Source organism: Cupressus sempervirens, chromosome 11, assembly GCF_028749045.1.
Source record: "Cupressus sempervirens isolate cs-2001-9-10 chromosome 11, ASM2874904v1, whole genome shotgun sequence".
NCBI lineage: Eukaryota > Viridiplantae > Streptophyta > Pinopsida > Cupressales > Cupressaceae > Cupressus > Cupressus sempervirens.
In genome coordinates, this window is record NC_143128.1 from 653,101,119 (window position 1) to 653,121,073 (window position 19,955).

Consider the following 19,955-nt stretch of genomic DNA (forward strand, 5'->3'; position numbering starts at 1 on the left):
TGTTGTAGGCTCTTGCCTTTTTTTACCATAACTTTATAACTTTCACTTAGGGCCCGTTTGGCAACAGGAATACAAGCGGAATAGGCATATGTAAATTCTTAAAATTTTGAATTCTTCGTTTGGATGCACCAAATCAGAATTGGAATATGAAGTAAAATAGGAATACGTATTCTAATGGAGTTTTGCAATTCCACCCAAATAGGTGTTATTGGAATACTATTCCTATTCCACTTTTATTTATTTTAGGAAACATAAATTTTGGGGTCCGCAAATTCCCCATTAAATATCGGCTGAACAAAATGGATAATAGGAATACGTAGCCCCATTTTCTATTCTAGAATATCTATTCCTATTCCCGTAGCCAAACGGAGCCTTATATTCATACATTTCTAATTCAAAATGTGCATAATTGAATAGATAATATTGTTTATCTATTAAGTTCTTGGTATTTTTTCAGAGCAAAAAAAAATCTATTTTTAAATAAATTTTCTACAACACAAAATTAGACACTAAGAATTTTCTTTTTCCTTAGCATATGTTTCCTAGAGAACATGGGCTATGAATTTGTATGATAATTAATTTTAAATTAACATATAACCATATTTTTAAATTTCATTTACCTTTAAACTAGAGGCAAGTAAGCCCCTGAGTCACACTTATTAATGATTACAATAAAATAATTTAGAACCATCAATTTCCAGCCATTCCTATCATTCCACTAATTTTAGTAATAAAATGCCAAAAAGTTACTTCTAACTTTGAGAGAGATTCGAACTGGAGTCCCTGTCATTTGTCGTACATATTGAAACTTAAACAAACTTAAACAAACCCTTCATTTTATAAAACAGTTGTGATTGGGATAGCGTGGGGTCCTCTGAACAGAAAAGCCAGGGCCGAGCCTTGCATAGCTTGGCTGGCCAAATAAGTTTGAATAAAACGCAACCGACCGAAAAGTCTCCCAACAAAAAGCATGACGGCTCGCATTAAAACTGTTTAGGAAAAGGCCATTTTGCCTTTGCCGTGATCCCAGAGGAGAAGGTCATGGTGACTGTGCCAGGCGATTATCTGCATTTCAAGGCGAATGTGCCTGTTCTTCATATATCGGTACTCTTTCGCATTATTCTCTTGCATATTGACGTAATGGTGATTCAAATTCTTTAATACTAGGACACCGTGTTTGTTTTCTCCGCACTTTTGCAGTCTGGTTGGAAATTTGTTTCAATAGCGCTTCTCGCTGCAATGCTATCAATATTAGAGTAGCAGTCAAAACGAAACACAACGTATGTGATTTTTTTTTCGCTATGATATGCTCAATTTCTTTCTAATTTTTCTTTTCCTTTGAACTTTTTGCACCTCCCTTTTGCATAGAGCCAAGGTTTTGAGGTATCTATTCTGCCAAATTCTGCCATTTCATCCAGGAATGTGTTCTCTGCCTCGTCCCCTGTTACGTGACACCTTTCCACTTGACAATAATGGAATATTGAGCCCAGTCAAGTGTCTCGGACTCTTCAAAATTCTACAGACATAATTGAAAATTTGATTTTGACCCTCAGTTTTCTCTGGTTGCTCAAAAGCTTGCCAGGATTCTTATGTTATCAATTGAAAAGGTCCTTACGGACAAGGGCTTTATGTCATCTAATTGGTCGTTAATGGTAATAGTCAAATTATCACTTAAAGTGTGTCTATGATACCATTGTCTATGCACCATCGAAGAAGTACTATTTATTGTAATTATTAATTAATAAAATGTTCTACTCCTTGCATTTCAATTTTTGATTAATTAATAATTACAATAAATAGTACATTTTGGGTTTTGCGGAGCATTTGATCAATCAGTTGCACATGGTTTCCATTCTGTTTGAAAATTGTGAAAAATAAATTACAAACTCATAAAATTTCACTCAGCAGCAGACAATACTTAGTGACAGTTTTGCTCGGCACAAAAGGGTGCCGAGTGACAGGCAGTAAGTGCCAAGTGAACTTGGCACACGAAGGAGCTGAGTGAGCTTGGCAATAGAGGGCAACTCGGCACAAGAGGATGCCGAGTGAGCTCGATCACCGAAGGAAGGTGGAGCTCGGCTTAGTGGTTGCCGAGTGATCTTGGTCAACAAAGGGAAGGTGGAACTCGACAAGCTTGACACCCAACCAACACATAGACCAAGTGAACTCGGTCAACTAAGATACCGAGTGGACTCGGTAGGAACAGCCGGAGAGAGAACTCGGTTAAAGAGTAAACCGAGTGAGTTATATAATAGACTCACAATCTGAGCATTTCCGCCATTAAAACATAGAGGGGATAACTTCAAAACTTGCAAGTATGAATATCACAAGTACAAAACATGTAATATCAAATAAAGGGGAGACAACAATAGGCCAAGTATGCTTGCTTTCTATTCAATTAGGTTAAACTATTACAAAATCTGGGAGCATTCGGCTTCAACTAAAAAACACTAAAACTTCAACTGATAAAACTTAAACTTACAGCACTAAGTGCTGCATACAATAATGCCTGGAGCAATCACTGCTTCTCAAGACAAAACAATATGAACTTACAGAATGACAAGGAGATTCAAACATGTGCTATTGCAAACACTGAAAGTGAACCTTCTTCTTGTCCTCTGATCTTTGTTCTGAATATTCTTCTTCTGCTCTGATCTACTGATCTTCTTCCTTTCTTTGCACTTTGCTCTGCTCTTTTTTGATCTCTCTCTCTCTCTCTCTAACTAGCTATCTCTTCGAATGAATCAGATTCATTCCTTTTTGTCTTTCACCAAAAATGTTTTCCCTCTCATTTGGATTTCAAACTCACCTATTGAGTCTATGAGGGCCAGACGGGTAGGTGGGCGTTTGGCTCTAGGGGCAATCCGATCAACTATATTAAATTTTGACACTCCCCCTTTGTCCCGAGCCAAACAGAAAACAAAGATCACTCTTGATCCAACTCAACTACACCAAGACTTTCTCTTAGGTGTACAAAAGTTCCAATGCCTAAAGGCTTTGTAAAAATGTTTGCTAGCTGCTGCTCAGACTTGCAAAATTCTATTTTGATATCTCCATTCTTCACAACTCTCTTATGAAGTGATATCTGATCTCAATATACTTGTTTCTTCCATGGAAGATTGGATTCTTAGACAGTGCAATTGAGGAGATGTTGTCACAAAAGATTGTGGTTCCATCCTCTTGCCTTTCATTCAAATCTGTCAAGATCCTCCTTAACCAAATAGCTTGACATGCTGCTGCATTCCTTGCTATGTATTCAACCTCTACTGTAGATTGAGCAACAATAGGTTGCTTCTTGGATGCCCATGAAATTGCATCTGATCCCATATGAAACATGTATCTTGAAGTGCTCTTCCTATCATCTAAACTTCCAGCCCAATCACTATCTGTATAACCAATCAACTTAAAATCATTATTTGCAATATTCAAAATTCCAAATCCCTTGGTACCATTCACATACCTTAGAATCCTTTGTCCCGCTTGCCAATGGGAATCCTTTAGTGTTTCCATAAATCTAGAAATCAAACTTACTGCATGCATCAAGTCAGGCCGAGTTGTTGTCAAATACATCAAGCTTCCAACCATACTTTTGTATAGTGTTGGATTCACACTTTTGCTGCAATCTTCCTTGCTCAACTTTAGACCTACTACTGTTGGGGTTGGGGCTGCCTTACTGTTTTGCATTTTGAATCTCTCCAAGATCTGCCTTGCATACTTTTCTTGAGAGATGAATATGCCATCATGCATTTGTTTTAATTCTATGCCTAGAAAGTACTTCAAGAGACCTAGATGTGTCATCTCAAATTCATTTTTCATGGCGTCTTTGAACTCACCAATTAGGAAATTGTCATTTCCAGTGAAGATTAAGTCATCAACATACAAGACAACAATCAACACAATAACATTTGCTGCCTTGATGTAGAGAGGGGGCTCACCATCGCTTTTGCTAAAGCCATTGCCCATCAAATATAAGTCAGTCCTGCTGTACCATGCTCGTGGAGCTTGCTTGAGTCCATATAGGGCTCTCTTCAATCTATACACTTTGTGTATTGCACCCAAAACTTCATAATCAGGTGGCTGCTCCACATAAGCCTCTTCTTTCAATACACCATTCAAGAAAGCGGATTTCACATCCATTTGATATGCTTTCAATTTGTGCTGGGCTGCAATTGCTATGACAGCACGCACGGTTTCCATTCTTGCAACTAGGGCATATGTCTCATCATAATCTCTGCTATAGTGCTGCTTGTACCCCTTGACCACTAAACATGCCTTATGCCTATCTATTTTTCCTTCAGCATTGCACTTGGTCTTGTAAACCCATTTCACTCCAATTACTTGCTTCTTGGGAGCCAATGTAGTTAACTCTCATCTCTTATTTTTTTCAATAGCATTTATTTCGTCATCCATGGCATTACACCATTTCTCTTCATTCATAGCTTCCTCAAAATAAATTGGATCACTATGGGAAAATAATGCAAAATTAACACTCATCATAATCTTCCTCATACTTTTGATCTTCGTATATCTCCCTTAGACTTTTAGTCTTTCTTGGCAATAGGGAGGCGAGAGTGGGATTTGAATTCTCGGTATTGCTGTTGCTACTGGTTTACATACTAGCTCGGGGTTGTCTTGAAGTGCTTGGAGCTGTTGCTTGGCATGTTAAGGGCTACTTGCCTTTTTGACTTTGTTTGCAATCCATGTTTGTTGCTCCATCTTCTTGCTCATCACCATTGTCTTCCTCTTCCTCATTAATACTCGATACTTGGTTTGAAGTGCTTGAAGATTCATCAACCGAGCCATCCCATGACTGATTTTCAAGAAACTCCACATCTCTTGAAATAATGATCTTCTTGTTGATAGGATCATACAATCTATAAGCCTTCAATTCCGAGCTACAACCCATGAAGATACACTTCACTCCTTTATCATCTAGCTTCTGCCTTTGTTCCTTAGGCACATGTGCATATGCTACACATCTGAACACTCTCAAGTGCTCAACTGTCCATCTATTTCTTGACCAAGCCTCAAGAGGAATCTTGTCACGAACTGACTTTGTAGTACACCTATTGATCAAGTACATTGCTGTTGCTACAACCTCTCCCCAATATTTAGTTGGGAGCCCTTTTGCTTTCATCATGCTTCTAGCCATTTCAACAATGGTCCTGTTCTTTCTCTCAGCCACTCCATTTTGCTGCGGAGTATAATTGGCTGTAAGCTCTTTTTTGATGCCATTCTGCTTGCAAAAATTTACAAAAAAATTGGAGGTATTCTATCCTCCTCTATCTGAGCTAAGGACTTTTACATAGTGTCCACATTCCTTTCCAGCTAAGGCTTTAAATTCAACAAATTTGTCAAATGCCTTAGATTTGTTCTTCAAAAAATACATCCATGTCCTATGACTAAAATCATCTATGAATCTCATAAAATAAGTACTCTCCCCAATAGAAGTAGTTTGCATAGGGCCTACCAAATCAGAGTGCACCAATTCTAATGGTGCTCTAAACCGACTAGAATTTTTAGAATTAAAGAGAAGCCTATGTTGCTTACCCAATTTGCAAGCCTCACACTTGTCATATGAATCGACTATGCTTGACAAACCATTTACCATTCTTTTCTTGGACAAAAATTTAAACTAGCAAGGCCAAGATGTTTATACCTGAGATGCCAAAGCTTGGAGGGGTCTTCATTCACGATTCTTAGCGCTGATTGCTGATGTACTGTTGTACATGCATGCTTGGAAGGTGCAAAACTGACTTGTGAAGAGAAGCATGTCTCTATCCTCAAAGGGAACATCAGGTTCTTTGTCATTTGGACTGCTGCAAGTAATCTATTACTCCCATCCTTCTCATGAATGACATACTTGTCATTTTCCATCAACACCTTATATCCATTTTGAATGAGTTGTCCAAAACTTATCAAGTTGTGCTTCATACCAAGGGCAAAATATACATTTTGTATCTCCTTCTCACGTTGCTTGGTGTGGACCATGATAGATCCTTTGCCCACTATGGGATGGTTCCATTATTTCCCATCTTAATTTCAGACTTAAAAGTCTTATCAATGAAAGAGAATAAACTTTCATTACCACTCATGTGGTTGCTACAACCGCTACCCAGGTACCATACCTCAGGGCTGCCTTCTTCACCAATGTTGCACATGATGAAGGCTGTGGGATTGTTTGGGTTTCCCATATTCACATCAGCCACATTAGTATTCTGCTTTGACTGATCACCCTGCTTCTTCTAGCATTCACTTGCATAATGCCCATACTTATGACAGTAGTAGCATTCAACATTGCTCTTGTTGGAGTTGTAATTCTTCTTACCCCCTCTAGAGCTGTTTTCAGAGGTGCTTGTTGCCTCTTGGTTGCTTGCTTGTCTTGAGCTTTCTGCACTAGCATTCCTTTGACCATTCCTTCTACGACTTCTACTTCTTGAGTCTCTGTCAGAGCCATTTCTTCCTCTCCCCTTGCCTCTTGAATTCTCTTGAGCCTTAAAAGACTGCTCTTGGGAAGTTGTTGTTGATCGGTTAATCCGGTGCTCATGGGTTTGAAGAGTTCCCATCAATTCACCCATAGTCAATGTGGTGAGGTCTTTTGCTTCCTCAATGGTCATTACAAGGTTGTCATATTTTTGAGGTAAACTCCTCAATATCTTTTTCAGAATCCTCTGCTCTTTGTAATCTTCTCCATTTGATTTGAGCTGGTTTATCAGAGTGGAGATCCGTGAGTTGAACTCTGCAATAGGTTTATTATCCTTCATCTGAAGGTTCTCAAACTCCCTTGTGATCATCTGTAGCTTCACTACTTTGACCTTATCAGTCCCCTTGAAGTTCATCTCAAGGATATCCCATGCTTCCTTTGCATAATTTGCTGCTGCAATCTTGGGGAAGACTGTCTCTGTCATTGCTGCCTCAATCAGACTTAACGCCTTAGCATCCTTTCTCCTTGAGTCTTTCTCCTTGAGTCTTTTGTGGGTGTCTAAGGGAAGCATACAGTGTTGGGACTGTAACATCATTGAATCCATTGATCACAAACTCCCACAAATCATTAGCAACTACTATGGTTTTCATCTTCTCTGCACATGTATCATAATTCTGTCTATTAAAGGATAGTGGCTGTTGCTATATCTTCCGTGTATCTCTTGCCATGTCAATTTCTTAGAAAAAACAAATGCCCTAACTCACTGTGGATGTGGGGCCTCAAAGCTCTGATACCATGTGAAAAATAAATCACAAACTCATAAAATTTCGCTCGGCAGCAGAAAATACTGAGTGACAGTTTTGCTCAGCACAAAAGGGTGCCGAGTGATAGGCAGTAAGTGCCGAGTGAACTTGGCACACGAAGGAGCCGAGTGAGCTCGGCAACAAAGGGAAACTCGGCACAAGAGGATGCCGAGTGAGCTCAGTCACTGAAGGAAGGTGGAGCTTGGCTCAGTGGTTGTCAAGTGATCTCGATCAACAAAGGGGAGGTGGACCTCGACAAGCTTGACACCCAACCAACACATATACCAAGTGAACTCTGTCAACTAAGATACTGAGTGGACTTGGTAGGAACAATTGGAGAGAGAACTCGGTTAAAGAGTAAACCGAGTGAGTTGTTTAACAGACTCACACTCTGAGCATTTTCATCATTAAAACATAGAGGGGATAACTTCAAAACTTGCAAGTATAAATATCACAAGTACAAATCATGTATTATCAAAAAAAAGGGAGACAATAATAAGCCAAGTATGCTTGCTTGCTTGCTTTCTATTCAACTAGGTTAAACTATTACAGAATCTGGGAGCATTAGTCTTCAACCAGAAAATGCTAAAACTTAAACTTACAACACTAAGGGCTGCATAAAATGATGCTTGGAGCAATCACTACTTCTTAGGACAAAACAATATGAACTTACAGAATGACAAGGAGATTCAAACATGTGCTACTGCAAACACTAGAAGTGAACCTTCTTCTTGTCTTCTGATCCTTGTTCTGAATATTCTTCTTCTGCTCTGATCTGCTGATCTTCTTCCTTTCTCTGCACTCTGCTTTGCTCTTCTCTGATCTCTCTCTCTCTAACTAGTTGTCTCTTCGAATGAATTAGATTCATTCATTTTTGTCTTTCACCAAAAATGTTTTCCCTCTCATTTGGATTTCAAACTCACCTACCGAGTTAATGGGGTTAGGCAGGTAGGTGGGCATTCGGCTCTAGGGGCAATCTGATCAACTGTATTAAATTCTGACAAAAATGTTCTAACAGTTAAGGACATCGCAGCATCTTAGCGAAAGGTTCTATGTCGACGATAAAAAATGGCGGTGACAGCAGAATTCTTAGACAAAAGTGGCAATGGAACAATTCATGAGATGTTTGGTTTATAAACAGCTCACTAGTACACAGTTCTTGTCGAAGTCAAAGGCTCTTTTGAATAAGGACATCGTTGATCGTGGTGGGTGGCAAATATTCCTTTACTGGATATGCTACAAAGTCCCTCTCTGTAAGGACCTTTGCATTTAATAACATTGGAATCCTTCTGAGGTTTTTATGTTACAAATGTTTTGCCAATTCTTTGACATTCCCCCTTCCTGAAAATTTTCCCTTGCTCGTCAATTCTTTTTGGTTATAAAATTCCCTCAGATGTACATTGAGGTATGAAGTAGGCAGAATAGGATGTAGTATGCTCAGGTCAGTATTACTAAAATTTAATCCTCAAACTTTTTCCATGAACACCCTATCGATTCACCATATTTGTGAACATCTAATATTAAATCCTTATTTAATTCTCTGTAAATTTTAAATAATTTAATAGATACATTTATCATGTTAGTGTTACTGATCATAGCCTCTTATTTCAAGTTAAATCCGTAGCCGATCCTTGATTTTTCTTTTGTTGTTTGGCAGAAATATTTGTTTTGATCAGATTCCTGATTAAATTCTACGACAATTTTTATTTTCAACTTATCAGATATATTCATTTTGCTAGTGCTCCTGAATGCCATGTTATGGTGAGTGACAAGTAATGAAGTTGTACATATTATCTAAAGTCTGACCATAGCTACCTGTTAGATGCTGCTTTACACATAATATAATTAGTTCTGAGGAGATTAATACTGTTTTAAGTTAATTCGTCATCCAATCCTATACAGTTCTGTAGTTTGACAAAAATACTTGTTATTTTCAGCTGGCTACTGGCACCTAATACAATTAATTCTTAAGAGGTTAATATCATTTTTAGTTAGTTGCTCATCCAATCCTTTAGTTTTGTAGTTTGACAAAGATAGTTGTTGTTATTAGCAGCCTTACTGTTATGTCATAGCAGATGGAAAACGGTTTAATCTCAGATTTACCTGAAAAATTCAACCATAATAACCGGTTGAAGGTGGTTCTAAGCAAAACAGTGATATCTTTTTCCTGCCTTCTTTCTTTTCACAGTTCAATACCTTCATTGCAAATTTTAATAAAGTCTGTAGCACAAAATGCCAAGTCTTAAATTCATTTGTATGAACTTGTAGAGATGGTATAATTTTTTTTGTGAAAGACTTTCTGAATTGAGAGATGGTAGAATAATCTTTAATGAGGTTTATGCTCACATATTTTAGCATATAACATAGAACATTCAATATAAGATATTTGAAATTACATCTGGGTGAGGCATCTTAGTGTTCAATGTCATCAGGCATTGGAATCCAGTTTGCTAACCTATAAGTAAAACAATTGTATCAGGCTGCACATACTTAAAATTTCCTTCAAGTTAGAGGTGGGCAACTGCTTAAAAAAGCATCCAAGCAAGTTATTCTATCCTTAAATTCTTGACTTTTTATGTCTTTGTATCAAATTTTTAAACCTTTAAGTAAAATCAAATGAGGTTTGTGCTCTGTAATATTGAAATGTATATTATTTGCGGTGCCTCAAAATGTCAAGCCCTTTGGAATTTAATGAACAACTTTATTTATTTATTTTCTGTCTCTTTAAAGGGCTTACACAGACATTTTTGACACAGTCTAGTTACAAGCAAACTGATATTTTTAACTGTGAATTTTATCTAAACCTTGTGTTTTGTTTAACATCTTCATGATTAAATTATAACTATTAAGCTACAAAATTTTTGTTTCTTCTGTTGGTGGAGGTTGCATTTGCAATATTACAATAGAGTTGTTGATTGTTTGTCAGTTTTTCAATGGCCCGTTTAGCATTTTGCAGCTTCAGAGATACTTCTTTTTTCTTTTCTTTCTTCGATTATGTGTTTTACTATGTGTTTTACTGCTGTTTGTTGAACTCTGCACTAAGATAATATATCTCAAGTCTTATTGTTGTTGAACTCTGCTTTCCTCTTTTATTCATCAGTCATTTATTTTGAGGGTTGATTTATAATTTCAAATTCAGCAAGCTTTTATGTGCAGCAGATTGGGATGAAACAGTGGCGATACTATGATTATGGTCCCAAGGAGATGCCACCTCTTGTTTGTCTTTCAGGCATAGCAGGAACTGCTGATGTATTTTACAAGCAGATACTGTCTTTATCAATGAAGGTATATATATTTTATTTTTCGCTCAATAAAACTTAGAACTAATCCCAAAGTCATATCATCATAGCTTGTCTGTTTGGGAGTACAAAATCAAAGAGCATTTTTTTTTGATGGGTAAGAGGCCGAAGTCAAGATTAATTATTATTATGTTTTGTAATTATTTATTATTATTATTTGTCAAGCTCAAGTAGAGTCGAACCCAAGACCTCCTAGATAAGAGGCTCATAGTTTACCGTTGTGTTGTAGGCTCTTGCCTCAAAATCAAAGAGTAATTACTGATTATAGTAATAGATGCATCTTTGGAAGGAAACAAGTAATGTGTCTTTCAAGCTTTATTTTTTATGCAGTTCTCTTCTTCAATATTGTTAATTTTTACTTTTAAGTTCTTGAATTTGTTGGAAAATTTTTCCACTTAAGCAATTATCATGCATCTATATCATCCATGAATACGAGATTCAGCTGGAGTTATTTCTTTCTGAAATTACTGATTTTATATGTTTAGAGGGTAATATTTTTATTGATTTTTCTTTTTTTGTGCATCTTCCATATTTTAGAGGTCCTGTCTCGTTATTCATTAGTTTTTGGTATTTTTTAATCACTATACATTTTTCTAAGCTACCCAAACATTTAAATGTTAGAGCCCAAAATTTGTAAAAATATGTTTAACATCATTTTAGACATGGAATAGGTATGCATCATGCATACATGGATCTTACACAGACAAGATAGAAACTATTGCTTGAATTTTTTGATACATTGAGAAATACACTTTTTGATATCATCCTTGTGATGGAAGCTAGGTTTTTTTGAATGTTCTTGTAAATCATGATTATGGCAACAAATTTTAGGAGTATTCCCTAAATGTCCCATTTTCCATCAGCATCATCTTTGAGATTTGTCTTGTCTAGAATAGATGTTGCCTACTGCTTCATCCTCGAATAAAATTGACAAGGACATCAATCTTCTTGGCTATCAGTTATACTCAGGCCTTTATGTTGCCATTCTTTGCAACATAAATGCTTCAATTAGGACATCTCACAAAAAATATATTGCAATATCTAATTAATCTGTTTTATAGTGATCTTTTGCAGGCATTCTTTAAACCCAAATGCTTTTCTGTTGTCTTCTACAATGTACATTGTAATGTTATTTCTACATATTTGACATTTTGGTGCATTGCTGATAGCATCTTCTATAATTAATTCAGGGACTGTCCCATTTGACATCATTCGTCTTGTTCAAGGTGTCATGGTCCAACAGATGGCTGTGATTTTTTGAAGATTAATGTTATGTCTTTTTTACTTTGTTTTTTGAGAAAAATGTCGTTCCCAATGTTTGTTCTCAGACTGTATCTATATTCTATGGTTCTTCATATGTGCTTGCTCCCTACTCGAATCTTGGATCCCTCAATCATTTTCATTTTGAATCTTGACTTTTCGGGAACGTGGAAATACGTAATAATCATCCATCTTCAAATGAGAAGTTCATTGCAAACTCTTTTAATATAGAATCATTTAGATGAAGGATTTATTCCTCTGCTAGATCTATAGTTCCATCCTTCTTTACTGTTGGGGACGACTCCTGTTCTTTTGAGTGCGAACACAGCAGCACCCTTGTGCCTTCATTTGCTAGATCATTATTCAGTCTTTTCCTCTGACCCATGATCAAACGGGATGTCTGCCACAATGATGGATTGACTTTCATTGCCTTGAGTACAGACATGGACATATTTACGAACAGGGTCATCTCAAGTCCACTATAATCAGTTTACTTTGTAATTTAAATTTTCACAATAGTTAAACCATGGGTTTTGTTTGAATTTGACTTATCCTCATTCACACTTGGGATAACCTAAATCTGGTTTATTCAATTTACTCCATATTACTTTCGAAAAGTTTTCTTTCTAGATCCTTTATGAAGTATCCCATTGCCAGTCTTATTCCAAGAACTTTGTTGCTTAGTATTTAAACCTTTTTATGATGTTATCTTTGTAATAAATGCTTCTAAGTGGACGATCATTTATTTGTAATATTTGTGTAGTGTCTATTTGGAATGCTTCATGTTTAGATCAAAAAAGACCACAGGAAATACTATGTTGTCTGCAACACATGCCAGCAAGGGAATATGTGCTTTACTGCTTGTTGCTGTGAGTTTTGTTTCACTACAACATACAAAATTGGATACTTAGTATTCGAAGATGAAATACCAAAGCTCTAACTTTCTCTTGAATAAGGAAGCTAATATGCTAAACAATGTATTTGGATTCTGTGATCAGATGAGACAACCTCAAGGTTCCTTCTTAATCATGGACTTTCACTATGATGTGATATGCTGGTTATCACAAAGAGACTCACGCTATTCATTCAATGGATATCAACTTGACTTTTACTTCAATTACTTTCAACCAAACAACTTACAAAGGAAAGGGTTTAGAAACTCTATCTAACTCCAAGAATGTAAGACAATGTTGATGATGGGGTGAGCCTCTAACCAATGAGAAAATTTAGGGCCATGTAGGCATATGCCACCTCACCACCTTGGGAACTGTGTATCTTACCCTCGCTCTTTTTCACATTCAATGAACCAGATCATGATCTCATTACTCATCTCCATGGGGGGCGGACTTGGTGCATTCTCATTGATGGCTAAGCAAAGGGCTGCCACCTTAGCATACTCATCTAGAAACTTGATAAATACCCCTTGCTGATGAGAAATCATTGTTGAGTCTCCAATTGGGATGGTTCATATTCTTAGTTGTATCATCTTCCATATGCTTCATGCTGTAATATTTTTCCTTGATATCTTCTAGAGATTATTAATTTTGCACTTTGAGTTTTTCTCTGTCCACTTTTTGCATGACTTGGACCTTTTTGATGAAATCAATCCCTTCCTAAATCTGGAAATCACATTCTCATCTTCTGGAATTCTTATTTCAGATTTGGCAATAATTATTCAGATTATTCAGATTTGGAAATTATCTCCTACTTATCAATAATTATTCAGATTTGGGATTTGTTCCAATCAAGGAAGAAATTGTCTTGATTTGTATCAAATCTTGCCTCCTTCTGTTTTTGATTTGTCCTTTAAACAGGAAACTTCAACCCAAGTTCTGATGTGAATTCGCTCCTTGAATGCTGAGAATCAAAGCCTAATTCGAATTCTCTACTGATATCTTGTCTTGATCTTCTTTGTCCTTGAACTTCTTGTAGAGCAATTCAGATCTGGTACATCATTTCCTGCAGTCCTTGAACTTGTCCATCTTGTATTTCACCTTGCAAAATATGAAAGAGTCTGTCATTAAAAATTGGATTCATCCTTAAAACTTTAGAAGATCAAATCTTCAACCCGAAAGAGCGAGGTTAAGATACTCAAAATCAGACTTAAAGTATGAAAAGGCATGGACTTTTTATATCCTTACTGTAGATTGTACTTCTAGAATGAAATAGTATGATTTAGAATAGAGCTTGCTAGATGCAAAAAACGAAAAAATAAATCCATTAGAATGCATCATCAACTCTCTCACCAAGGCCTGTACCTTACTGTTTTGACATTAGAATACTGAGTGTGCAACTTCAAATCTGTGATTTAGAAGGCCTGCTCTTTTTGTTAATTGCTTCCAGCCACTTAGAAGTTTTCTTGAATTATCTACCTCTTCCTTGAAAGCTCATTCTGTTATTAAGGGCTGACTTCATTCGTTTTGGGGTCCAAAATGAAGACAGAGATCTGCTTTATACCTGTTGTCCTATGCCCAAGAGAAATTTTCTCCAAGGCTGACTTGGCTACAAGGATTGAATTCATGCAATCAGAAATTAATGGTTGAATTTGATTCAGAAGGCAGATTTAGGGCCCATTATTAAATTTGAGGCCACAATGAGCCACACATTATGTCTAGGAGGGTCCCTTTAATCTTTATTAAACTCAGATCTATAACTTATAGACCACATGCTGGGCTATAAGGCTTTGTCAATTCAAAATATTGATCAAATTGAATGTCTTTTGGGCCTGCTTTCAACTTGTTTGGGCCCCAACCTTATTTGAACTTAGGTTTTGGAGCCTAAATAATAGCCTACACACCTAGATAGGACCTGTCCTAATCAGATTTAGGTTTGATTCAATTATTTTTAAGCCCGATCTTTTAATTTTGGGTCCTTATTGTTGCAGTTTGAGCCCACCAAGGCCCACATCTCACATGTTATAGATTTTGCTGATTGGATAAGGCAACACTTTTCACATAAATTTGGGTTTGATCTTAAACTTCAACGCCACACACCACATAATTGGCCCCTTGAATTAGGACTTAGGTCCATGCTTCAATAAGTATCAGATTTTGGGCAGGCCTTTTTTGAATTAGAATCTGCCTTGCATGAAAATTTGTGCTCAGATATGGGTTTTTTTTAGGGCCATATGGGCCACATGCTACATGCAATAACTCAGATTTAGGTCCTAGTTTTTATAATTAAGCCCATACACTACGTGCTCGGGCTGTCTTCCTGAAATTTTGGACCCAATTTCATTAATGAGGCCCATGTCTCAGACATAAGTCCCGTTTTGAGTTCCAATGCCACACACTAGTTTAGGATTGTAAAGTCCCCTTTTCTTGGGCCTTAGCTAACAACTGTCGTATCATTGAAATACAATTACTACATATTCATGAGAAGGCAGTTATAACAGTTATTTTACATGTTCATATGAAAGAGATTAACGGTTACAATCAGTTTAACTGAAATATCATAAATAACAACTGAAGGAGTATTCAATCAGAACGAGTGGTTAAAAATTGATAATTAATTTAAGTAAACAAGATCTTCATCATGTAATTACATTGCCATGTATATGAACACATTGCTGTTTAAAATTTAGTTCGATCCATATAACTAATTAATAATCTTGATTACAATTAAGGCACAATCAAATAAAACTAAATTGAGGATTTTAAGGTTTCAATACCCTAAATTTTGAAACCGGAATCCGCCTAGGGTAACATCTGCAAAACCTAGGTTAGTCCTCATGTACTGCTTAGGGCACAAAAAGTTATACTACTGTATTGTAATAACCAATACCATTTAGGGCAACAAAGCCACTGTAACATCTCCTTTTTCCCATTGCTAATTATGACAATTAATTGTAAATAAAAGATACGTTCATATTTATATTCACATGAATGAAGGATAGTTATAACAACCATCAAGCAAGCCCATCTCATGCATGTAGTTACATTTCAAGTTCAATTGAAAAATCAACTGATTTAATTGATTTCCTAATACATTGTAAAGGAAAACCATTTTCTAAGCATTAAAGGGAATGACTGATTAAACGATATTAACCATCTAACATACCTCAACTTGAAATTCCAAATTCATAAAAGTAAAATACCCGTTATTAGGAGATATTGGATGCAAATCTTAACTCTGTCTTGTGTAAGTCTTGGCACCTAGTGCAGAGGAGAAGCATTGCTTGGGGCTTAACCTCCCAACCGTGGACCCTTAAGTATCCTCACACAATCTCAACTAAGAAAGACCCTCCCTACCCGAGAATAGACATGGGACACCCTGTCCAGCGAGTAAGCATCCCGGTAAAAGAGTATCAACCCACCGCTCGACTAGACAACAAGATCTAAACATTGGCTACCATGAGCTGATTAGTTATTAGATATGATTGTTTGTTACTGATTTATGTTTACTTCATTGCGTAGGAGTATTCCCATTCACTCCCTTGATCTCGACCATACTTGCCTTCATGGATGAATTCTGGGGAGGTTTGTTATGTGATATCTGATTTATAGAGTATATGCATTGCCATCTTTCATGCCAAATCTGGCCTATGGCATCATAAATGAGTTATGCTTTCATTCTGATTAATTTTTTATCATATGGAGCAGCAGCCCATCTCAGGGATATATTGACCACATCTCTGTATGAGTTAGCACTCTTTGACAGAATAACATAAGTGCATTCACATACAAAATGCTATCATAGGAAAGGTCTTTCAACAACCAGATATTCATTTCTTATGGAAAGAAGAATGCTCAAGATGAAACATCTCGATTTTGGATTCCATGGAAAATTAAATACAAAAGCCTTCTCTATGAGGCAAGATGACGAGTTGAAAATGTAAGATTTAAGCACGATAAACAATATATAAAATGTAATGCATGACCTAAGATCGGTAAGCGCGATTTGGAAATATGAATGTGATGACGTTAGGTATATGCCACTTGCTTGCGCTACCAAAGCTTTCAATTCTGTCCAGTATAAGGAATGCTGGAATATCTCACAAGCTCGGCTAATTTAGAGACAATAGCCAATTTTGATCACACTCTTGCTTGGAAAGAGAAGAGAAAACATAGCATGAACAAGAATGAATTACTATGAAAGAAAAATGCATGGAAGAACCACCTGAGACGGGTGAGAGGCAATGTATATAATGCTTCCTTAATGGGGCAAGCAAGATAAGCAAAGAGACACCTATGTGCATGCTCAGTTACACAAGAATGATTGAGGTGGTAAAGTGTTCGCACAGGCCTTCTAATTCAGATTTGAATAAAAAGAAATGTAACATATAACCTGATGCCATAAAAGAGATATGGAAAAGGTTGCCACTCAAGGCATAAATATTAAGGCTATTGCCTAGAAGAAAGAATAATAATAACTCCAATCTCTTAATGTTCTAATAAAAAGAACATCATTGTACTTATCTATACTCATAGGTGTTTATACTATATACACATACATGCGTATATGCATAAATCCTAAGCATACATATTTTATGTATACGTTCAAAATAGGTGTATACCTCTTAATTGACTTACGCACATATACATATATATGTGGGTACATGTATGAATATATTTAGGTATTATGGTGTTGTTATATTAAGACATGCTTTGCACAACAAAAGGTTCTCAAATTATGATATGCTTATTTAATGATATAAGTTAACTGGATAGCTCATGGTCATCCAATGTACACTCTTGGTTGCCTAGCCATTTACCCTTAGCCATGGTGCTTCAAGACTCGTACGTATTTGCCCAGTGATAGGGGGTGTCCCTGTGCCCAATTCCTTTTTGGCAATGCTTCCCCCCTTTGACGTGCTCCTTCAAGGAAAGGAAATTCTCCACGATAATATCATATTTCGTAATATAATCACAATTACTATAACAATTATTATTCATAAACAATTATAATGGCTAACCACCATTTCACTTCCCATGAATTTGTAATGAAAAACCAACTTTCCAAGCTTTCGAGATAACAATATAATATCATCATAACGATAAACTTACATGTCATGAGCAACAAGAACCCTTCATGCCTATTTCTCCAGTTCTTGATCTAGTAGATCAACCTATGAAGGCTTATGATTTGGGAGTTCAACTTCCATTAGGTCCACCTGCTAGGAGGGCTCTAGTAGCTCCAACAACTACAGTTATACTGTATAGACACATCTGGCTTCTCTTGCAGGATCACCTAGATTTCTAGATGCTTCACCTGATTTTGATCCAGATTCTTCTTATGAGGAACTTGATCATAGAGAATTTCTGAATACTAATGTTGGCCCCTCCTATCCGGCCTAAGTGGTGGGCTAAGACACTTGCTGATCTTCGAGATGATGAGCTCATCGATGGGAGAACTCCTTGGAAAAAGAGCAAAGCTACGGAGACAATTAATTTTTCTCTCATGGCCAACATTCACAGTGTGTTTGAACCTTGGACATATTTCAACACTAAAGGAATTCCAAAGTGGGAACATGCCATGACATTTGAACACCAGAGCCTGCTGAAGAATCACACCTTGGTCCTTTTTGATCTTCTACCAGGGAAGAAACCCATTGGCTGCAAATTGGTCTAGAAATAAAATACAAGTCTGATGGTATTTTGGATAAGTACAAAGTTTGTTTAGTTGCAAAGGGCTTTTCTCAGCATCAGGGTATTGATTATAGGGAGACCTTTTCTCCTACAACAAAGATGAGCATTATCAGATTATTCCTAGCCATGGTAGCACAGTTTGGTTGGAAGGCCCATCAAATGGATGTCAAGAGTGCTTTCCTGAATGGTGACCTGCAAGAAGACGTCTACATGATGCAACCTCCTAGTTTCAAGGTTGCTGGTAAAGAACACTAGGTTCTTAGACTGGGGACAACTCTCTATGGTTTGAAGTAGGCCCCTAGGGTATGGTACATGAAAATTAAAAAGTACCTTAGTGATCAAGGCTTCTAGAGGAGTTCTTTAGACTCAAATTTGTACATCAAGACTATTGACAGTAACATCATCCTTCTGGTCATTTATGTGGATCATTTGATCATCACTGGCAGTTTGACATCTTCGATTCAGGGAACCATATAGAGTTTATGCCAGTCTTTTGATATGACTAACCTTGGGCTCATTCATTATTGCCTAGGTGTTGAGGTTTGGCAACAATCTTTTGGTATATTAATTTCTTAGTCCAAATATTCCAGGGCTTTGTTAGACAAGTTTCGAATGCAAGATCGCAAGTCTGCATCTACACCCATGGAGAAAGTTCTGAAGTTATCAGCTAAGTCTAATTCTCCTCCAATTGATGATACTACATACAGGCAACTAGTAGGCAACCTCATCTAGCTCTTTGCTATTAGACTTGATATTAGTTTTGCCGTCAGCTGCATTTCACACTTAATGACAACTAAGGCCGATCATTGGACGGGGGTAAAGTGCGTGCTTCATTATGTGAAAGGCACTACAGATTATGTACTTCTTTCTCTCAGAGTTCTAATCCTAAACTCAACGGGTTCACAAATTTTGATTGGGTAGGTTCTTTTGATAAAAATTCAACTTCTCGATATGTGTTTAGTTTGGAATCGAGTGTCGTTACATGGACCAGTAAGAAACAACATGCAATTTCTTTCTCCTCTACAGAGGTTGAATACAAAGGGAAGGTTAAGGCAGGTTGTGAAGTTGTATGTTTTCATCAGATGCTTGGGGATATGCAGATCACCTGCAGGACCGCCCACTTTGTTTGTTGATAATGAAAACATTACCAAGTTAGCACAGAATCCGGTCTTCAATGATCGAACCAAGCATTTGGATGTTCACCTTCCCTACATACGACAACTCGTTGAAGACAGGATAATAGACTTGCAGTATGGTCCTTTAGCAGATCAGATTGTAGACATTCTCACCAAGCCTCTTGGTCCAGAGAAGTTTGTCAAATTTAGAGGAGAACTTGGTGTAGTGGATAGATTAAATATTAAGGGAGGGTGTTACGATAATGGATAGTTTCTATTTCTATTTAATGGTTATCTATTGTAAATTTCAGAATCTTTCTAATATCTAGTTAAGCTCTTAGTTGATTGTTAGGTAGAATATAATGTTTCTGTTCTTGATGATCGGTTCCTAAGGAAACATTGTTTATTCTTTTGCATATGTATTGATCTATTGATCACTGTTAATAACAAGCAAGTATTTTACCAAT

The 19,955-nt window shown here is 36.8% G+C and overlaps 1 protein-coding gene across 23 annotated transcripts in view; it reads left to right on the plus strand.

Moving 5' to 3' along the window:
* Window positions 1-830: 830 nt before the first annotated feature.
* LOC149531465 (uncharacterized) overlaps window positions 831-19,955 on the plus strand; it is a 183,313-nt gene continuing 164,188 nt past the window's right edge. For 3 of the 23 annotated variants that reach the window (XM_089807940.1, XM_089807932.1, XM_089807946.1), the window contains exons 1-2: window positions 841-1,104; window positions 10,384-10,512. In XM_089807940.1, coding sequence (XP_089664066.1) covers window positions 1,042-1,104; window positions 10,384-10,512 — 192 coding nt within the window. In that variant the 5' untranslated portion in view covers window positions 841-1,041. Of the gene's footprint in view, window positions 1,105-9,706; window positions 9,769-10,366; window positions 10,513-19,955 lie in introns of all 23 variants that reach the window. The other 20 variants (XR_016358326.1, XR_016358327.1, XM_089807944.1 and 17 more) reach the window with 18 other exon arrangements.